The 17,101-nt window shown below is 51.3% G+C and overlaps 1 protein-coding gene across 1 annotated transcript in view; it reads right to left on the reverse strand.

Annotated features, from left to right (window-relative positions):
* Nucleotides 1–480: 480 nt before the first annotated feature.
* Nucleotides 481–17,101, reverse strand: part of LOC149997776 (NACHT, LRR and PYD domains-containing protein 1-like) — a 42,972-nt gene continuing 26,351 nt past the window's right edge. The window contains exons 6-15 of the mRNA XM_090257502.1: nt 16,856–17,026; nt 15,255–15,341; nt 13,616–13,722; nt 12,849–13,008; nt 11,282–11,505; nt 6,302–6,558; nt 5,589–5,714; nt 3,110–3,251; nt 1,232–1,267; nt 481–923 (exon numbers count right to left, since the gene is read on the reverse strand). Coding sequence (XP_090113628.1) covers nt 619–923; nt 1,232–1,267; nt 3,110–3,251; nt 5,589–5,714; nt 6,302–6,558; nt 11,282–11,505; nt 12,849–13,008; nt 13,616–13,722; nt 15,255–15,341; nt 16,856–17,026 — 1,615 coding nt within the window. The 3' untranslated portion in view covers nt 481–618. The remainder of the gene's footprint in view (nt 924–1,231; nt 1,268–3,109; nt 3,252–5,588; nt 5,715–6,301; nt 6,559–11,281; nt 11,506–12,848; nt 13,009–13,615; nt 13,723–15,254; nt 15,342–16,855; nt 17,027–17,101) is intronic.

Here is a 17,101-nt window from a genome sequence, read left to right on the forward strand (position 1 = left end):
TGTCCATGGCAGAAGTCATCTAAGCGAAGACCTAGGTCCCATTCCCTCTGTGGCCTTTTTCTCCACCCTCCGGGCTCTAGGAATCCATCTATATTTCAAAAACAACAAAGCACAATCTGAACTAAAAGAAAATTCAAGCTCAACATTGACAAGTAAAAAATAAATCTGTTTTTTCCCCTATTTACAAGCCACTTAAAATCCCCAAGGTGTTTATTTCCACTGTCTGTCTCCAGGAGAGGTGACCAGTTCCATTTTCTGCCTAGTCCCCCTGCATCTGAATGGCACAGAGAGGGCCCTAAGCTTGGCTGTGATGGCCACTGGATGAGGACCTTGGGTGAGGCTTCTGCAAGGTTTGCAGACGTCCTGCCAGCTGCCCATGGATGTTCCCTGAGATGCCGTTATCCCACCTGGACAGCGGGAATGCGAAAGCCAAGGGAGGCAGTCGGCGTGCCCATGGGACATGCTTGGACTCGGACATGTAATGCTCAGGACAGGCATCACTAAGTTCCATAACTTCATAACAGAAGGCAGCTCAGAGGGCACCTCGTTAGCGGTGAAGTAACTGAGACCCAGGGAGCGGTCAGGCAGAGTCAGGAGTCACAAACTGGGGAGGAGCCCCTAGTGTCCTCCCTGGCCCCACTTCTCCTGGAGTTCCGCAATTAGGTGAGGATGGGTCTCCTTCAGGGCTCGGTAGACTTGATCTTTGCAGTCCCTGTCCCAGGACTTGCTGAAGCTGAGCAGCCTCCTCATCTTGTCCGGGTTGGTGGGCTCAGCCCGCACCCTCTCATACTGCTCGTCGCTCAGCACCCGTCCATACAGCTTGTCCAACACTGGGTCCACCGATGCCACTCGAGCCACCAGCTGCTCCCGGTGCCGGTCCACAAAGTGCAGTAAGGCTGGGGCATCTGGGAGTGAAGGTGAGGCTGGGAACAAGTAAAGAAGAGCTTTAACTACAGCCTCTTCTTCTGATGTCCCACTTCTAGTTCTTCCCTCTCCGCATCTGCATCCCTGGCTCCTCCCACCCCTGTGAAGACAAGGACCACCAGAGAGACACACCTGCCCCGCCTTATGTCAGCTTCCAGCCCAGCGCTCTGCCACTCCCCAAGGCCTGATCCCTTGTACAGTCTACAATGATAGAGCCCCTTCCATTCTCCCCTCCCTTCCCTCAAGGAGCAGATAGTACACCCCAGAAATGCCATGGCTCCTGCGGTCCCTGACAGCTGGTACTGACCCATCAGGCGTGGAGTAGCTTCAGGTCTGAGGTCTCCTGGAGGAAAACAGACAAGAAGAAGCCTCTGTAAGAGCGGAAGTTATTAACACCAACGATAAGTCTTGAAACTGCTACATATTCTCACTTTGGAGATTCTTGGATTCTTAAACAAGCTACAGACTCATTCTAATAGAATTTAGAGAAAGGATTGCAAGTGAATCCATTCCTCATGCGTACGGGGAAACTGAAGAGAGAGAGCCATTCCTACCTCACACTGTCGACATGTTTGAATTCAGTCTTGGCCTGAATGACCCCTGGTGGAGAAATAACTGAGTTCCTTGGTAGATAAATTCAACTATGAGATCTCCTTTTCTGAGTGGAGGTCTACCTCCTGGTCCTTGTTTGGCCTTCGTGAACCACACTGTTTATTTGGATTTTTATGCCAGAGTCAAGAATCAAGATCAAGTGAATCTCAGCGCCGGGAGTAATGGGTGGGTTTCAATGGGAAAGACAAACAATGGCAACAGCTACTTGCAGTTACTTGCAAGAGGAGAGGAGGGCGAGTCCACAGCAGCCCCTGTGCCCAAGGCCTGAGAGCTTGGCCCACCCAGGCTCACTGAGCCCGACAGTGATGGAGGGGCGGGCAACACAGGGCAGCCCCGGATGCGGTGCCGGAGCCCCGGGTTCACTGGATGGAGGGAGGAGGGAGTTCCGAGTCCTCCATGCTGACTGACGGTCTTAGTCCATCCTGACTCATCCTCAAACGGGCACATCTGCTGAGCCAGGTGACTGGGATGGCAGAGTTTGAAAAACCAGAATATAAGAGGAATGAGGGAAGGAACTAGAGGTGCTTAACCTGCATAGGAGGAGACTTAAAGGAGGCTCCAGTTAGTCCTCAGGTCTCTGAAAGGCTATTGCATGAGGATGGAGATGGAGCCTCTGTCAGCTTTAAGGGGAGCATTAAGACTGAAGAGAGGAAGAGCCTAGCTTAGTATGAGAGAAAATAACAATATCGCTATGCTTATTAAGTACCACTGCATGAGCTACATCCGTAATTTATTTTTTTTCTGCAATAATACAAGTCTTCATTGTATAAAGGAGGAGTGGGAGATTGAAATGAGTTAAGTAACTTCCTGAAAATTACTCAGCAAGTAAGTGCCAGGGTGAGATTCAGACCCAGGTCGGATGCTGGGGCTGGTGTGCCCACACCCGTGACTGCGCCCACGCCAAGACTGACGAGAACCCCTTCTCTTCCTCCACAGCAGCGAGCCTGTTGTGGCCGCTCAGGAGGCAGATTCAACTTATTTCAACAGCAGATAAATGCTGGTTGTCCCTTAAAGGAATGTTTAGGGGATTTTGGTTCTTGGGGTTTTAAGTGCTCATTTAAAAGACTGCAAAGTTTCATCCATTTCTGAAAACTCATTATCTGATTCCCTCTCATCTATGTTGAAGAAAGGTTAATGACCCAGGTTAGGGTACCTACCATTGCCAAAATTGGCTTAATTCAAACAATCATCTAATCATCCAGTTCTTATTCTTTCAGCTCACATCCAACCTATTCTGAGAAGATTTGCCAGAGGCTTTGGGGGTATCATTGCCTGTTAACACAGGGCAGCGTGGAGACACCAGAGCGCATGGGAGAGTGAGTGGAGATTAGAGTCAGATTAACTTGAGTTCAAATTCTGGTCATGCAGCTGTTATGTAACCAGAAAAATGAACTTCTCTGGGCTGTTCTCATTAGCACATTGTAATAATACAAACTCTGTCTCTGTCTCTTCCTCTCTCTGTCTCTTCCTCTCTCTGTCTTTCTCTGTCTCTTTCTCTCTCACACACACACACACGAACACACACACGCACATTCTGTAACTGACTTTCTGAACTCCCTGCACGTGACTTTACCTGATTTCACCAAGGCCTCCCATACCAGAGTTCCGTCTTCCTTGTCTCTTAGGTACAGCCTGATACTTGACCTCAAATGGCCAACGTATAACTCACAGAAGAGCTGGGGTTCCCCAGGTCTCCGATAGCAGAGCTCCAGTTCCTGTAGAAGGAGTTGTCATATGAGAAGCCACCATTCATCCTGCAAGTGAGGTCTCTCCCCTCCTGACACCTTGTTGGTTCCATTGAGCCCTATGGGCACACTTGGATGATCTGCACTGAAATTAATCACAACCCCAACCTCTGCTGTTTTACATGAATTCTGACCCAGAAGAAGCAGGACACAGATGTGTACTCCAGAGATGAGTCAGGACTCATCCACAATGTAGCACTCACACATCCTAAACGAGATTCTTCTTCTTCTGCTCCCACCATCCTAAACCCAAATCCTCATTCCTCCAGCCCAAAACCTGTCTTCTCAATGAATCCTGAGCTTGACTCTTGTTCAACCAAGAGAAAATCGATATGTCTCCTCTTCCTTAAATCACATTCAAGATGATTTTTGATCACCAACTGTCTTCCAAACACGCTCCCTCCCATTTCCCCACACTCAGTAAATGGCACTACCACCCACTGAGAGCTCACGGTCCAGATTTAGGCATCATCCTTACCTCCAACCCTTCTCTCCCATACACCAAGTCCCATTGGCTCTACCTCCAACATGTCCCTGGATCCATCAACGTATCTTTGTCTCCACCTCTACCTCCCTAGTCAGGCCTCCATCAGCTCCTGCCGGCACTACTGCAATAGCCTTTTGTCTTGTCTTTTGTTGGCACTGTTAACTTCTTATCCATTCTTACCCAGCAGCCAGAATCACGTATATGAAGCTGAATCAGGTCACGTATTACCAAGTAAGACCTTCTAAGACACTGTCACTGAACTTAGAACAAAGTCCAAACTCCACATCAGGGCTACATGGTCGATGGGCCCCAGGAAACCTGTGTCTTGTGTGATCCCATCTACCTCCTCTCTTTGCTGCAGTCATGGAGCTCTGCCACCCGGACCTCCATTTGTCACGTGGAGGTGCCTGCTCCTCTCTGCCTCTGCACCGGTAGTGTTCTGACACAAATGTCCACCCGACAGGACCCTTCTTGTTACTCAGGTCTCAGCTCAGATGTGGCCTTCTCAGGGACGCCACCCCAAGTGCCCAGTGTGCAGTAGCCCAAGTTCCTGTCGCACACGGTCTAGTGTGTTGTCCTCACAGTGCTTCATGGCCTTGGTCACTGTTTCTTTAATTATTTATGCAGGTGTCACTGCACTAGGATGTCATCTCCCCGAGGGCAGGGCCATGTCTTGTCCTGCTCAGTGAACCGTCCCAACTGGAGACACCGCAGTTGGCAGTGGGTAAGTGTTGTTGACCAACTGAGTCACGTCTCTCATCCCTTGTTAAGAAGCGACAGCAGGAAAATATAAGGTATTTATCCTTGAATCCATGTTTCCCCACTAAAAAGATAGATATCACTTCCTCCTAGCTACTGTACGTCTATTCCATCTGCCATCATACCTTACGGTTGTGTGAAGACTCATCTGACAACAGAAGGGAACAGGACTGACCCTGGCCCCACTACAGACTGTCAGTCAGTGGACCCTACGGCCCTGAGCAGCATAATCTGGCCGCGGCGAAACTGGGTATCAGGGATGAGTGTCCAGTGGCCTGACCGCATCTTTCTCTGGTGGAAAGGGGGGACGAGGGAGGACAAAAGCCAGCCCCTGGTGTCCAGGACCTGCTCTGATGCTCACAGCCGGGCCTCAGGGTTTCTGCAAACACACGGGAGGCTGCCGTCTCAGCCACGCTGTCCTCCCGTTGGACACACAGCCTCAGGATGTCCCTTTCACACAGGTCGCCATGCAACCAACACAATGCCAAACACAGCCGTCCCACTACACTAGTGACTGCTGCTTAGTAACTGCAGCTTGTGCTGGTCGCGTCTGCCCTCCCGAGAGACAGTCACTGAGGCTCCCAACGACACAATTGCCCTGCCTTCTGACAACATCAGATCTAGACAAATCTCCATTTCCTTAGATCTTCCCCCAAGTTGCCTAACCAAGTCCCAAATCCTGAAATAGGTTTTCTGAGGCCCTTTAGGCCCACGGTTCCCATTGGTGCATGTTCTCTGGCTGTGATAGGTGCTGACCCCAGTGTGTTCAGCCACAGGTGTGCTTTTGGTGGTTTTGCTTGGAGAGCATCGACACCCTGCAGCCCGGCACTTTTCAGGTCCCCTTAGTCCACCCCATTGTTGCCCCTCTCCTGAATGTGACCCTCCCTCCTACTAGCTTTCTGTCTCCCAATCTTTGAAGCCTCCCCTCTCACCCCAAATCCCACTTGCTGTCTGCCCTACCCCAGGTGGGCCTGTCCCTGGAAAAACCCTGAGACCAGCCCCACAGCTATTTCCAAGTGTGACCTCTGACCTCAGGAAGGGGGAACATCTGGGCTGCTCACCTGAGGGATTATTACCATCTCCTGTGAACCAGACACAGTGTATCGGGTGCCCATGTAGAGTGGGGTCAGCGGGGGCGGCTTATGTATTTGCACAAACTGGAACTTCTTTTCTTCATCGTCTATGGCCTGAGGAGCACACAGAACACTGATCAGGGGAGGAGAGCGTCTGGGTCTGGCTCAGAGATCCGCCCTATGGAATCTGCTCTGAGCAAGTGAGGTGGTGCCCCCACATGTTTCTGTGTATGGAGGGGGCTACACATGGGATACTGATTCCCTGGGTACCTGCACCATCTCCCCCTGACTGCTGCACGAGGGGCCCCACGTTTTGCCTCTGCCATGTTTGGGCTGCATTTGGGCAAGGCTAGGAAAGAAGTGAGAATGGAAGAAGGGGACAGCTCTGGGTATGGGACCCTCCCATCCTCTGACCCTGGGAAGTGGCTGATGAGGTGTGAGTGATGAGTGACGCATCCAGCGGTGAGTGAGGGAGCAGTGAACCCAGCTGCGGGAGGCCGTAGGGGCCCAGGAGACCAGTCCGTGGCTGAGCAGGGCAGGGGCAGGGGCAGGGGTAGGGGCAGGATTATCCATCTACAACAAGTTTCCTGTTTTTAAGAGGTTGATCCTTATGCCCCATTGACCCATCGGAGGGGCTGTCTGGGTGCGTGTCATGTCTCTGTCAGCCCACCCGGACCCAGCCTTTCTGGCTTTGGGGCCACCTTGCGAATGGAGCAGTCGTTGGGAATCAGGTAGAGGTGGAAGGTGACTTCCTCGTGGTTGAGGTGATGGTAGAGCAACACATTGGAGGTGATGGGAATGGGCAGGACAGCCTGGATCTTCCTCAGTAGAACCATGGGGTAGAAGCTGGGGTTCTCCAGGACTATGTAGTGCCGCTCCACCCTGGATGGCTTCTCCAGGAATATACCCTCCTTTTTAAAGTGGGCCACTTGGAAGCAGGCTTTGTCCACATGCTCCCCTGAAAAGAATGGATTTGAGAAACAAGGATTTAGTGCCATCACTGAGCAGGTTGGCGCGGGCAGTGTGGCCTCAGGTGAGGCTCATTGACCTCCATGGAGTATCCAGCTCGGAGAGCCGGCATGACGGGGCCTGGGTTGTATTTGAGCTGCTGGCAACAGGATCTCTGCAGTGGGAGAACCGCAGGAAGCCCCTCATGCTAAACCTACACACAGGTTCTGGCCCTGGATCTGGGTGACATGTTGACCCACAGTCCTCTGGGCTGGTGTGGATTGTGTAACAACGAGGTCCATTCAGTGATGCTTGCAGGCCTGACTTCTGGCAGGTGGAGCCCAAACAGGGGGAAGGGACAGTGGGGAATGGAGTGACCAAGGGCAGTGTACATTTGTGGAGTGTTTGTCACCCACGATTCAGATTCTTCTTTTCTCAGAAGAACCTCCTCTGCCATCATTGCATGGGTCTTGGCAGGACCCAGGCTTGGTCTCCCACTCGGGAAGCTGCTGCTCCCATGATGCGATGACACAGGTGTGTGCCCAAGACTTGGCTAAGTGGATGCTCCTAAGCAGGACCTTGACCTGATGTGGTGACACACAGATGAAAGTGTGGGAGACCGGCATGTATGGTACAGTAGCTGCTGTGTGGCGCCAGGACCAGGATAAGGACCTGTAAGCCTTAACTGGCTGGCAAATGTGCCCCACATACCACGCTGCCAGTCCCACACTCCAGGGGGTTTTAGAGGTAGAACAGGAATGCAGTGTACTAGTTGACGCTAATGAAGCCTGTTTGCTCTGTGTAGCCCCAAATTCTTATCAGTAGAATGTGAAAACCAAATGTTTAAGTAAAAAGGTCCTCTGGAATTCTATGATATGCCTTGGCGCCTCCCAGTCTTGGTACCTGTCTCCCTGTGACGATTTATGCTTCCCTTTGCTGTTCGTCCCAACCATTTGGGGGAGGTCTGCGTGCTCACCCCATGCATTTCTGCACGTAGCAGACTCAATGAAAACCCTGACTGAGAAAAGAGTGATCGGTGATCTCCTATGAGAGACACTCATGCTTCTCTCTCCTCAGACAATTCATTTCTGAGTCAGTTCCTTCATCCGCACTGAGGGGGTGGTGCGCGGGACGGGGAACCTCTCACAAAAGGACAGAGACTCTTTTGGCAGCAGCCAGGGATTCAGCAGAGGTCTCTCCATTTTTCTTGTGACAAGCTTGGCTTCCCAGCCTTCTTTGGTTACTGCCTTTTTTTTCCTTTAAGACTTGCTGCCTAATCATTTGTTCTGTCTATGAGCTACTCAATTTCTCCCCAGACATTCCTTTTCCACATAAATCAGCCAGTTTTGTTTTCTTTGGTTGCAGCCATGACCTCTGACCAGTGCACCAGCTGTAAACATTGACGCCACAAGGGAGAGCTTGAGGGATGAAGGCTGTCGTGGGAGGGACACTGGCCTAGATGTCAGGGTCCTGGCTCCAGCCCTGCGTTGCCTGGAAACTGCTGCAATGCAGGAGGTTCTGGGCAACAGAGGGACACCCAGGAAGGCTGACAGGCCCTCAGTCCGCGTGGGCACCCGTGAGAACATTGCTGACTGATGGTCATCCCAGGAGTGGCCGTGGAGACTGCTACTTTAGTTTTCTTAACTATTGTTTTCCTTCCTTCCTTCCTTTCTCTCTCTCTCTCTCTCTCTTTTTCTTTTCTTTTCTTTTCCTTTTTCTTTTCTTTTCTCTTTTCTTTCTTTCCTTTCTTTCTTTCTTTCTTTCTTTCTTTTCTTTCTTTTGCATTAAGAAGGCTATCACAGTGGTTACACCACCTGACACATGTTGAAGCATTTCGCAGTACGACTAGTATTACCATCTTTGCCTGTTTCATTACTCTTTCTCTGAAGCCACATCTTCTCATGTTTCCATTAGAGGGGTACAGCTCTGTCTCCTGTCTTTCCCACGCTAGTTTGAATGGTCACACACACTTGCAGACCTTTCTAAGGATCGCAGCACAGGGTCCCGGTCAGAGATGCAGCATCCCCGGTTCGCCGCTCCCTTCCTGTTACAGTGTTGAGGTTGCTCCCCGTGCTCACCATGATCAACTGTCCTGTGATGCACATGTTTCTGCAGAGAACTTTTCTGTTTCCCTCGGGTTAGTTCCTTGGAGTTGTTACGTCCCAAGGGAGGAGGAAAGTGTGTGAAAAGATGTGAACATTTCCAGGAGTTGCCATGTTTTACCAAACTGCTTCTCTAAGAGGCGGTGCACTTGGCACTGCTTTGGTGACACTAAATGGATGATGTCACCTCGCTCTCCACAGGATGGGAATGTCCTCACATGTCAGGTGGGGGGACTGAACCTGTGGAGTGATGTGCTGTCCCAAGGTCACGAGCCAGCCAGAGCCCTAGGGTGAGAGCCCTGCCCTCTGACCATAGTCCGCGGCTCTTACGGACACTCCGTGCCACGCTGATTTTGGCTGAATTCTGGAAGGTGCTGTGCGCACGCATCCAACTTGCCTACTTGCTAGTGACCAACTGTCTGGTTTGCCTAGGACTGTGAGGGTTAAGAACTCACTAATGAAGGTAAAATGTCAGCCAGTGTCCATTTTCTAAAAGAGGCCACTATTAGCACTGAGGTCATCGCTTCCTAGGACAACAAGCAGCTTCAGCCCAGACATCACGCACCAGGGAAACCTGCCAGGGGCTTGGTTTACTGGCTGGGCCTGAGCCAGGGAGCTACAAGGAGACTGTGCATTTTGCTTCCTGCTTTTTGTACAATAACCCAAGGGAAAAGTCCTGTCTTATCACAGGGTGAGGTTCAGAAGGTGGCCTAGAGAAAGCTGGTGGTCATGGGCTTGGGCGGACCTGGGGTAGGTGTGGGTGCAGCTCTTTTTCTGCTGGTCATGTACTTGGGTTAGAATCCCAACTCTGGCCAAGAATCTTCACCTCTTTGAGCTTCAATTTCCTCATAGGTATAATGGGGAAACCATAGTACCTAACTCACTCTGTCATTAGGATTATAAAAATAATATGAACACATATGGAGCTGCCTTGTGTGATGTAAGGGGAAGAATGTTCAGTAATTTCCCACAGTTGTAATTATTAACGATGTCTCAGGAACCCTCAAAGGAAGTGGTACCATATGGGGAATCCACTCCAGTCCGGATGTAGCCTTCAGTCTTGAAATTTGAGATTAGATTCCTGTGTGAGTGGACAGTTTCCTCTTCCTTGGGCAATGCCATTTCCAAGGCTGACCAGAGGGGCTACAGGCCAGACCAGGGCATGGCTAGGGTGTCCTCATCACAAGGAGGGGCCAGCTCACCCAACCCTGATACAGTGGAGTAAACAAGGGGGTGGGGTGGTAGAAAATCCTCGGGCACACATTGTCCTCATGGGCCCTGCTGGAACCTTCTGGCTCCAGGCCTTAGACACACAAGGTCTGTCTTCCTGGAATGCTCTGGTGTGGAGCAGAGAGTGGCGGTGCATCCCTGAGCATCCCAGGCCCAGGGCAGACCAAGTTCTCTCATTGCTGTGCAGAGCTCCATCTATTGACTCCATGGGCCTAGCCCCTGTCTCCCCGACAGAGCCCTTGGAGATGTCCTGGGCCAAGGTCTCACTTGCAGAAGGGGCAGGATGTTTGTTGTGGTGGCTTTATTCATCACTTTGTATATAGATGGTCAGGTGGGAAGAAGTTACCGCACCAGCTTGTTGTCAGAACCTTCAGCACCGTCACCTCAACTTTCCCATGTGAATGGGCCTCTATAGCACCTGAGCTCCCCCTCCCCCCGTTTTACTCCCACATCTTTCCTAGTTAACTTTCCCTAGTGACCCAGTCTCTCTAGCCTGGTGCCCCGGACCCTTGAGACTGGCCCATGTGTCTCCTGAACCTGTGTTCTCCTCCTGATGAGCACCTTGAGTTGTTTATTAACCTTTCTGGTTTCAACAAATGAGCTTTTCCTGCGTCTGGGCAGTTCTTTTCTTGTTTAGTTTTCTATTCAATTTTTTTTTTCCTACTGGTTTGTGAGTTATTCTTACACAGGCATATATATTTGACTGAGAACTCTAGTATTTTAATATTTAGGTCATGCTAAATATATTTAACTATGGGAATGGCCCTATAAATTAATATATCAATCTATACAATCATGCACTGCTTATACTTTTTGGACCTTTATTTGTGGGAGGTCTTTAGAGGTGGATGAGTTTAAGATAACCCTGTAGTCCTTTGTGAGTGAGTCTGGAGTTGAGATGTCCTTCTTTTGTGGCTTGAGCTGTTAAATGAAGTTTGGTGACTGTTTCTTCTCCCTGCCTGTAGAAACGGCTTCCTGTTTGTTTTCGGTCTGCAGGTACCCCGACAATTCTTGTTCATTCACTTAGCCTTATTCTGTAAATAGTCTTGTCTTTGAAAAGTCTTCTAAAAAATCTAAGCTGAGTGTATGATATGTTTCTTGCTGGGACCCTGAATGATACAGTGTTTGTGAAATGAACTTAATAAATACAACCACTTTCCATTGAGGGAAACTTTCAAATAATTCAGGTAAAAAAAATTTTGACACTTGGGGGCTAAAATGTTTCCACAAAAACACGCCCAGAGCACTGTGGAATAAGAGAGAAAGCTGTCTCCACTTCTGTACCCGCTCTCAGTCTGTCGAAGGAAGCCACAGCTCCTCCCTCAGGACACTGCCAACTGAAGCCACTTGGGGCCCATTTTTGCCACCATCACCTTCCCTCCACACCTCCCACCTGCTCACCTTGGAGGTCTACAAAGTGAGGGAGGCACACAGCTGCCACGGCTCCTGGTTCGGCTTTGATGTGAAACAGAGGCCCTGCAACCATCCAGCTGTGCTGTGGGACGATCTGGTTCAGGAACTCTTTCCAGGCACAGAATTCAATCTCAATGGTCACTGGCCTTCTCACCACAAACTGGAGACCCGTGTTGGGCCACTGGTAGTAGCCAGCCATGGGGAAGTGAACTCTGGGGACAACAGGGAGAAGTAGGCACTGATTTAACCTCTCTGCACAAACTCACTGAGTGCCTGCTCAATGCCTGGCCCCGTGCAGGGCGTTGCGTGCCTAGCAGAGTGGCTGCAAGCGCAGCTATCACAGTCAGGGAACTGGGTTTGAGTCCTGGCCCCTCTGCTGTCTACTGTGGATCCATGAGCAAGTCATTGAACCTCGCTGATCTGTTTTCTTATTTGTAAGTAAAAGTAATAACAGCACCATCTCATAGAGTTGTATTAAGTGACCTAACATATGCTGACAGCATTATTCTATAATGATAATGGTGATGGGAATAATAGTAATATTAATAATACTAAAATAGCAAAGTGTTCTTGTTTTTAAATGGCCTATTTCAATAATAATTAATAACAATCTACATGGTGATATTAATGTTTCCTACCTGGAGTTTAAAGAAACACTATCCAGAGGTCTCACGAACACTTTCCCCGGGTCCCCATTGGTAAAGAGTGGGTTCCTGGGACATCAGCCTCTACCTGTGTATGTGTAAGTTGGGAGCAATATTATCTCTCAATTGAGATCATGTCTGTGATAGTGATGGGCACTGTGTCATGTTAGAGATGGGGACTAAGATTATAGACATTTATTACTTATAACCAGGAGCCTTCGGAAGGCAGGGCCGTTGTATTCACCTCATGGCTCCTTAATGCTGGTATGTACTTTGCACAGAGTGGGTATTTATAAAACAGGAACATATGGATGCAATGAAACTTAAATGAGATTTTTCAGACATAATGAACCAAATATAGCAAGTGGACTTTGTTTGGACCCTGATTAGCACAAACCACCTGCAAGGACACATTTTAGACAACAGAGCATATTTGAGTGCAGACTGGGTATCAGGTGATAGGAAAATAACTTGTAAATGTTGTTTGATATGATATGGCATCGTGGTTATGGAAGAAAAGGCCTTTATTTGTATTTTTCAAAGGTGCATCACAAAATATTTAAGGATAAAATGACCTACTACCTTGGATTTAAAATACTATAGCAACAAAAGAGGGGGAAAGTGAGTGTTGGAACAAATATAGTAAAACGATTGTTGGAGCTGAGGAATTAGTAAGTGGAAACCTTTGGACCACTTTCTTTTGTGTTTCTTTGCAACTTTTCATAATAAAACCTCTTTTTCCATAATAAAATCACCAACCCAGTTTCTCAGTCCTGTCTCTGCCTGGAGACTTGGCAATGGGATGGGACCCAATGGGCCGGAGGTGGGCTGCTGAGTGTCTATTGGGATCCAGTGTGGGGAAGGCAGGGATTGAGGCTGACTTTCCTGGTACAGCAAGTCCCCTCACTCACCGGTACAGACTCTTGTCTTTGTCAACCAGCTCTGTAGCCACATGCCCTGTGGGGCCCCAGAAGTCAGCTTTAGCCCCTGCAGGCTTCACTGGTAGGTCACACAGAGGTTCAGAAGGCTGATAGAAGGTTACCATCTCTTCTCCGTCAGAGGAGCTCTCCTCTAGAACAGCAGAGCTGCGGTCAGTCTTACGTTCTCCTGTCTGGTCCCCAAACCCCATAGTCTTGACCATGGAGGGCGCTTCCCAAGGTGGCTGTCCCTGGACTTAGCAGGGAGTGTGTCTGGAGCCTCTGTCCCTGCTCCTGGGGCTGCCTGCGTGCTGTCTGAGGGGGCCCAACGCAGCTGCCCGTGACCACGCCCCCGCCACCTCCCCTTCCCACTGGTCCAGAGGCACTGCTCTTCCCAGCCTCCACCAGGAAGGTCACTTATGAGAGAAACATGGCTCAAAAAATGGATGGGTAGGAATGGAAGGGTCTCCCAGGCCTCAGATGCCCAGCGTGGGCCTCGGGAGACTGGGCCCTGGGTCAGAGTCTGAGACGTGCCACCAATGTGCTGGGGAGGAGGGGCCTCAGCCCTGAGGCCCTGGTGGAGGAAAGCAGAGATCCTGCAAGGTTCCAGGTGCAGGAGATCTCGCATGGGGCCGGGCTCTCTGGGGTGGGCGTTTGGCCGTGTTCCACACCAGAGGTTGGGGAATGGAGGAGATGACCTTCCCCATCCCCCCACCCCTGTCCCAATTGATGATGCTCCCAGCCCGACCCCTTCAAAGTACCTGATTCTGGTTCCTGCCATTTGAGTGGCGACGTGTCATCAACCATCTGTCCTCCACCGGGGGGACTCGTCTTCCTAGACACAGAGTGGTTTATTGTCCCTGAGGTGCTGGAGGAAGCTGGTTTTGTCTACACGAGAACCCCACTTAAATTCAGCTCGTCTGAATGTCAGCTCATGGTCTTCACCTGAGACTCTCCTGTAGACCCTGCCTCCGTGAACGGCCCCGTCAACGCAGGCATCTGTGCCGAACTCGCGTGTGGTTCTGACTCCTCGCTCCCTGAGAGCTGACTTGTCATCTCCACGCTGTCTCTGGAATAGTCCCCCTCCTAGTCCTTCCTCTCTTCCTCCACACCCTCCATCCCAGGCCCGGGCGTTGGCATCTCTGGCTTGAACCACTTCATCCTCTCGCTAATGGCCCCCTGCTTCTTCTCTTGTCCATCTCTGGCCGGTTTCTACAGGGCAGCTGAGCTTCAGTGTGAACCCAGCTCAGCACTTCGGTGCTGGAGCCCTGAAATCTCTATTACTTTGGGGGTAGAATCAGAAGTTGTTAACATGGTCCAAAGACCTATATGCGCCCCTGTCCCCACATCCCATGCCCACCTATGCCACTCTTGGTGCTCACGCACCTCCAGTCCAAGGCCCATACCTGGAGGCCTTGTTTAAACACAGATTCCTTGGTTCACCCCATAAATTCTGATTTAGCAGGTCTGAAGCGGGGCCTGAGAATTTGCATTTTTAATGTCCCTCAATGGGTGCTGATGCTGACTCTACAGGACCACTTTGAGTGGCACTGCTCCTGGTCCCTGGCCTCCTTCTATTCCTCTAAGGAGCTGAGGCCAGAGCCTCTGCCTCGGCCTGGACTCCACCCCTTCTCGGCGCAGCTAAGCCCTCCCACGTTTCAGAACTCAGCTTAGGTCCTTAGACAGAGTCCAGTAGGCCCATCAGTACCTTCACTCGGACCCCAGGCACAGTGATTCCAGCGGGGGGTAGCCTGGGCCCGGGTCCCTGCTGAGTGAAGCGCCTGGGCCCTTGTTCCTGGCCCCGCGTTTAACACTGCGGGGCTGAGGGGAGTGCTGGTTGCCCGATGAACGGGTCCTCCCCCCGAGCCTAGGAGCCCCTGCCCTCCGTGCCAGGTGAGGCGGAGCCCTGGGCACGAGGGGACAGGTGCACTTTGCAGTCCCAGGCCGATGTGCACCCAAATGCAAGGACATGGCGGCTGCAGCAGATTCCCAGGGGGACGATGGACTCTCCTGTTCCCGCGGCCTGTCCCTCCTGCGGGGCTGTGTGCATGTGGTGATCATACGGATGGCAAAGGGCAGGGCGGTCTTTTCCCCAAAGCTCTCCCCGCTGGCCTTTGTCTGCCCCTCGTGGTCATTGCTTTTCACGTTCCAGACCTCACCTGCTCACTTGTTCACTGTTTTCATTTGTTCATCTCCTTACTCATCTAATGAAGGGTTTAAGCAGAGGAGGGACGTGGTTTTGTTTGCACTAAAAATCCAAAGAAACTGTCACTCTGACTGCTGTGGTTGCTCAGCTGCTTCTGGGTTCTGTCTGCCTCTGCCTCCAGCCTCACCCTACCCCACTGCTGCCCACGTCTCTGGACCAGCCTCGGTCAGGAGCCCTGTGTCCCCCCGCCTTACCCACTGTCCACGAGCTGCTGACGCTTCTCCAGTTGCAGGGCCCTCAGCATCTCTGTCACCTCCTCACTCAGCTGAGTCTGGTCCAGGCTGCAAGCAAAGGGAAGCCTGGTTATCCTGGGGCCCCCACATGATCTCAAGGGCCTCAGGGCTCAGGACCAGAGCATCTTCCACCTCCCTCAGGAACCTGTCATAGGTTGGGTTCCCCGAAATCAGGTTCCAAAGTGGAAAGTAGTGTTAGGAGGTTTACTAGGACATGTTCCTGGGTCAACTCCAGGGCAAAGCAAGGGAGGGAGCAGGGCTGGGCAGAGGGACAAGCTGGGCTCTGTGGAGCTTCTGATGTGGGGATGACCTTCAGGGCTGTTTTATACTAGGAGGAGGTCTTTTTTTTAATCCTCACCTGAGGGAGAGAGAGAGAGAGAGAGAGAGAGAGAGAGAGAGAGAGAGAGAGAGAGAGAGAGAGAGAGAGAGAGAGAGAGAGAGAGAGAGATGTGAGAGAAAGAAACATCAATAGGTTTTTTTCCTGTACGCAGCCTGCTTGGGGACTGAAACCGGAAACCTAGGTACGTGCTCTGACAGGGAATCAAACCTGCAACCCTTTGGTATACGGGACAACACTCCAACAACCTAAGTCACCAGGCCAAGTCCTGAGGGTCTGGGTCTTTATACCACTGCACAGGTCAGTCATTGGATGCCGGCCACCTCAGGAAAGGGAGGTGACCTTGTGAGAGATGGCCCCCCTTGTCAGAGGCCATCCCTGTAGCTGGCTACTGGCAGTGCACCCAGGGGCTGGGGTTTACGTCGTCATTGCTGAAAGGGAACTGGGCAGCACTTCACAGTATCCACCAGAGGACAGCCTGTCCCATGGCCTCAAATGACCTCATAGAGTAGGTCCTGGGCCTCATCAACTGCTCTTTCTGCCTGAGGCCTTGGCCTCATGTCACTCCCCCGAGAAGCCCGCCCTGCCCCTCAGTCTAATTCCATCCCCCCACGCGTTATACTCTCATAACACAGAGCACTTTTCCTTCCCAAGCTCCACGGAGCTTAGAAATACACTCTGTGCTAATATGTGGTTATCGTCCATCTCGTTCCCACTGGGGTGTAAGCTTTAAGAGGGCAGGGCCTGCGTCTGTTGCCACTACTGTCCCTTCAGTGCCTGGCTCAGTGCTTGGCACGTGGGAGGCGTGAATGAATGAATGAATGAATGAGTGAGTGAGGCAGTGAAGGAGGGAGGGGAAGACTGCCCTGGAGTGGAGACGCGGACCTGGGAGTCCCCTAGAACATGTGGCCTCACACGTGGTTATCATCTGATCCTCAGCTCTGTTCCCTGAGCTGTCCTCGTTTGTATGCATTTTATTTCATCACAGTCTCGGAGGTGCATGTGACAATTCCATTACACAGATGAGGAAACCGGGTCTCAGAGGAAGACCTGCCTACATCCTGTGGCCTAAGTGAGTGGCAGAGCTGGTAGGCAACCCAGGCTGGCATTCATTTTTCTGTCCCTTTCCATGCCCTGCCCCTTTCAGAGTCCTACATCCCTTTCCATTCCTTCCCCTCTCCCTCCCTGCCCTTGGCTCAGAAGGGACAGACCCACAGGGCCTTACCGCAGGAGGCTGAGTTGGCAGGTGGGCAGCCTAATCCCTTCACAGAGCAGCTTTATGCCGAGGTCGCCCAGATTGTTCTGCTGCAGGTCCAGCTCTGTCAGGCTGGGGGTGGCACTGAGCATGGAGACCAGGTCTGGGCAGCAGGCGGATGTGAGGCCACAGCTGACCAGCCTGTGGGAGAGATTTGCATGATTGATGGCAAGGCCCTCCCTTGGGGTAACTAGGGTCTGGTTTCCCTTTCTGGTT

Source organism: Furipterus horrens, unplaced genomic scaffold, assembly GCF_987537825.1.
Source record: "Furipterus horrens unplaced genomic scaffold, mFurHor1.1.pri manual_scaffold_11, whole genome shotgun sequence".
Lineage (NCBI taxonomy): Eukaryota > Metazoa > Chordata > Mammalia > Chiroptera > Furipteridae > Furipterus > Furipterus horrens.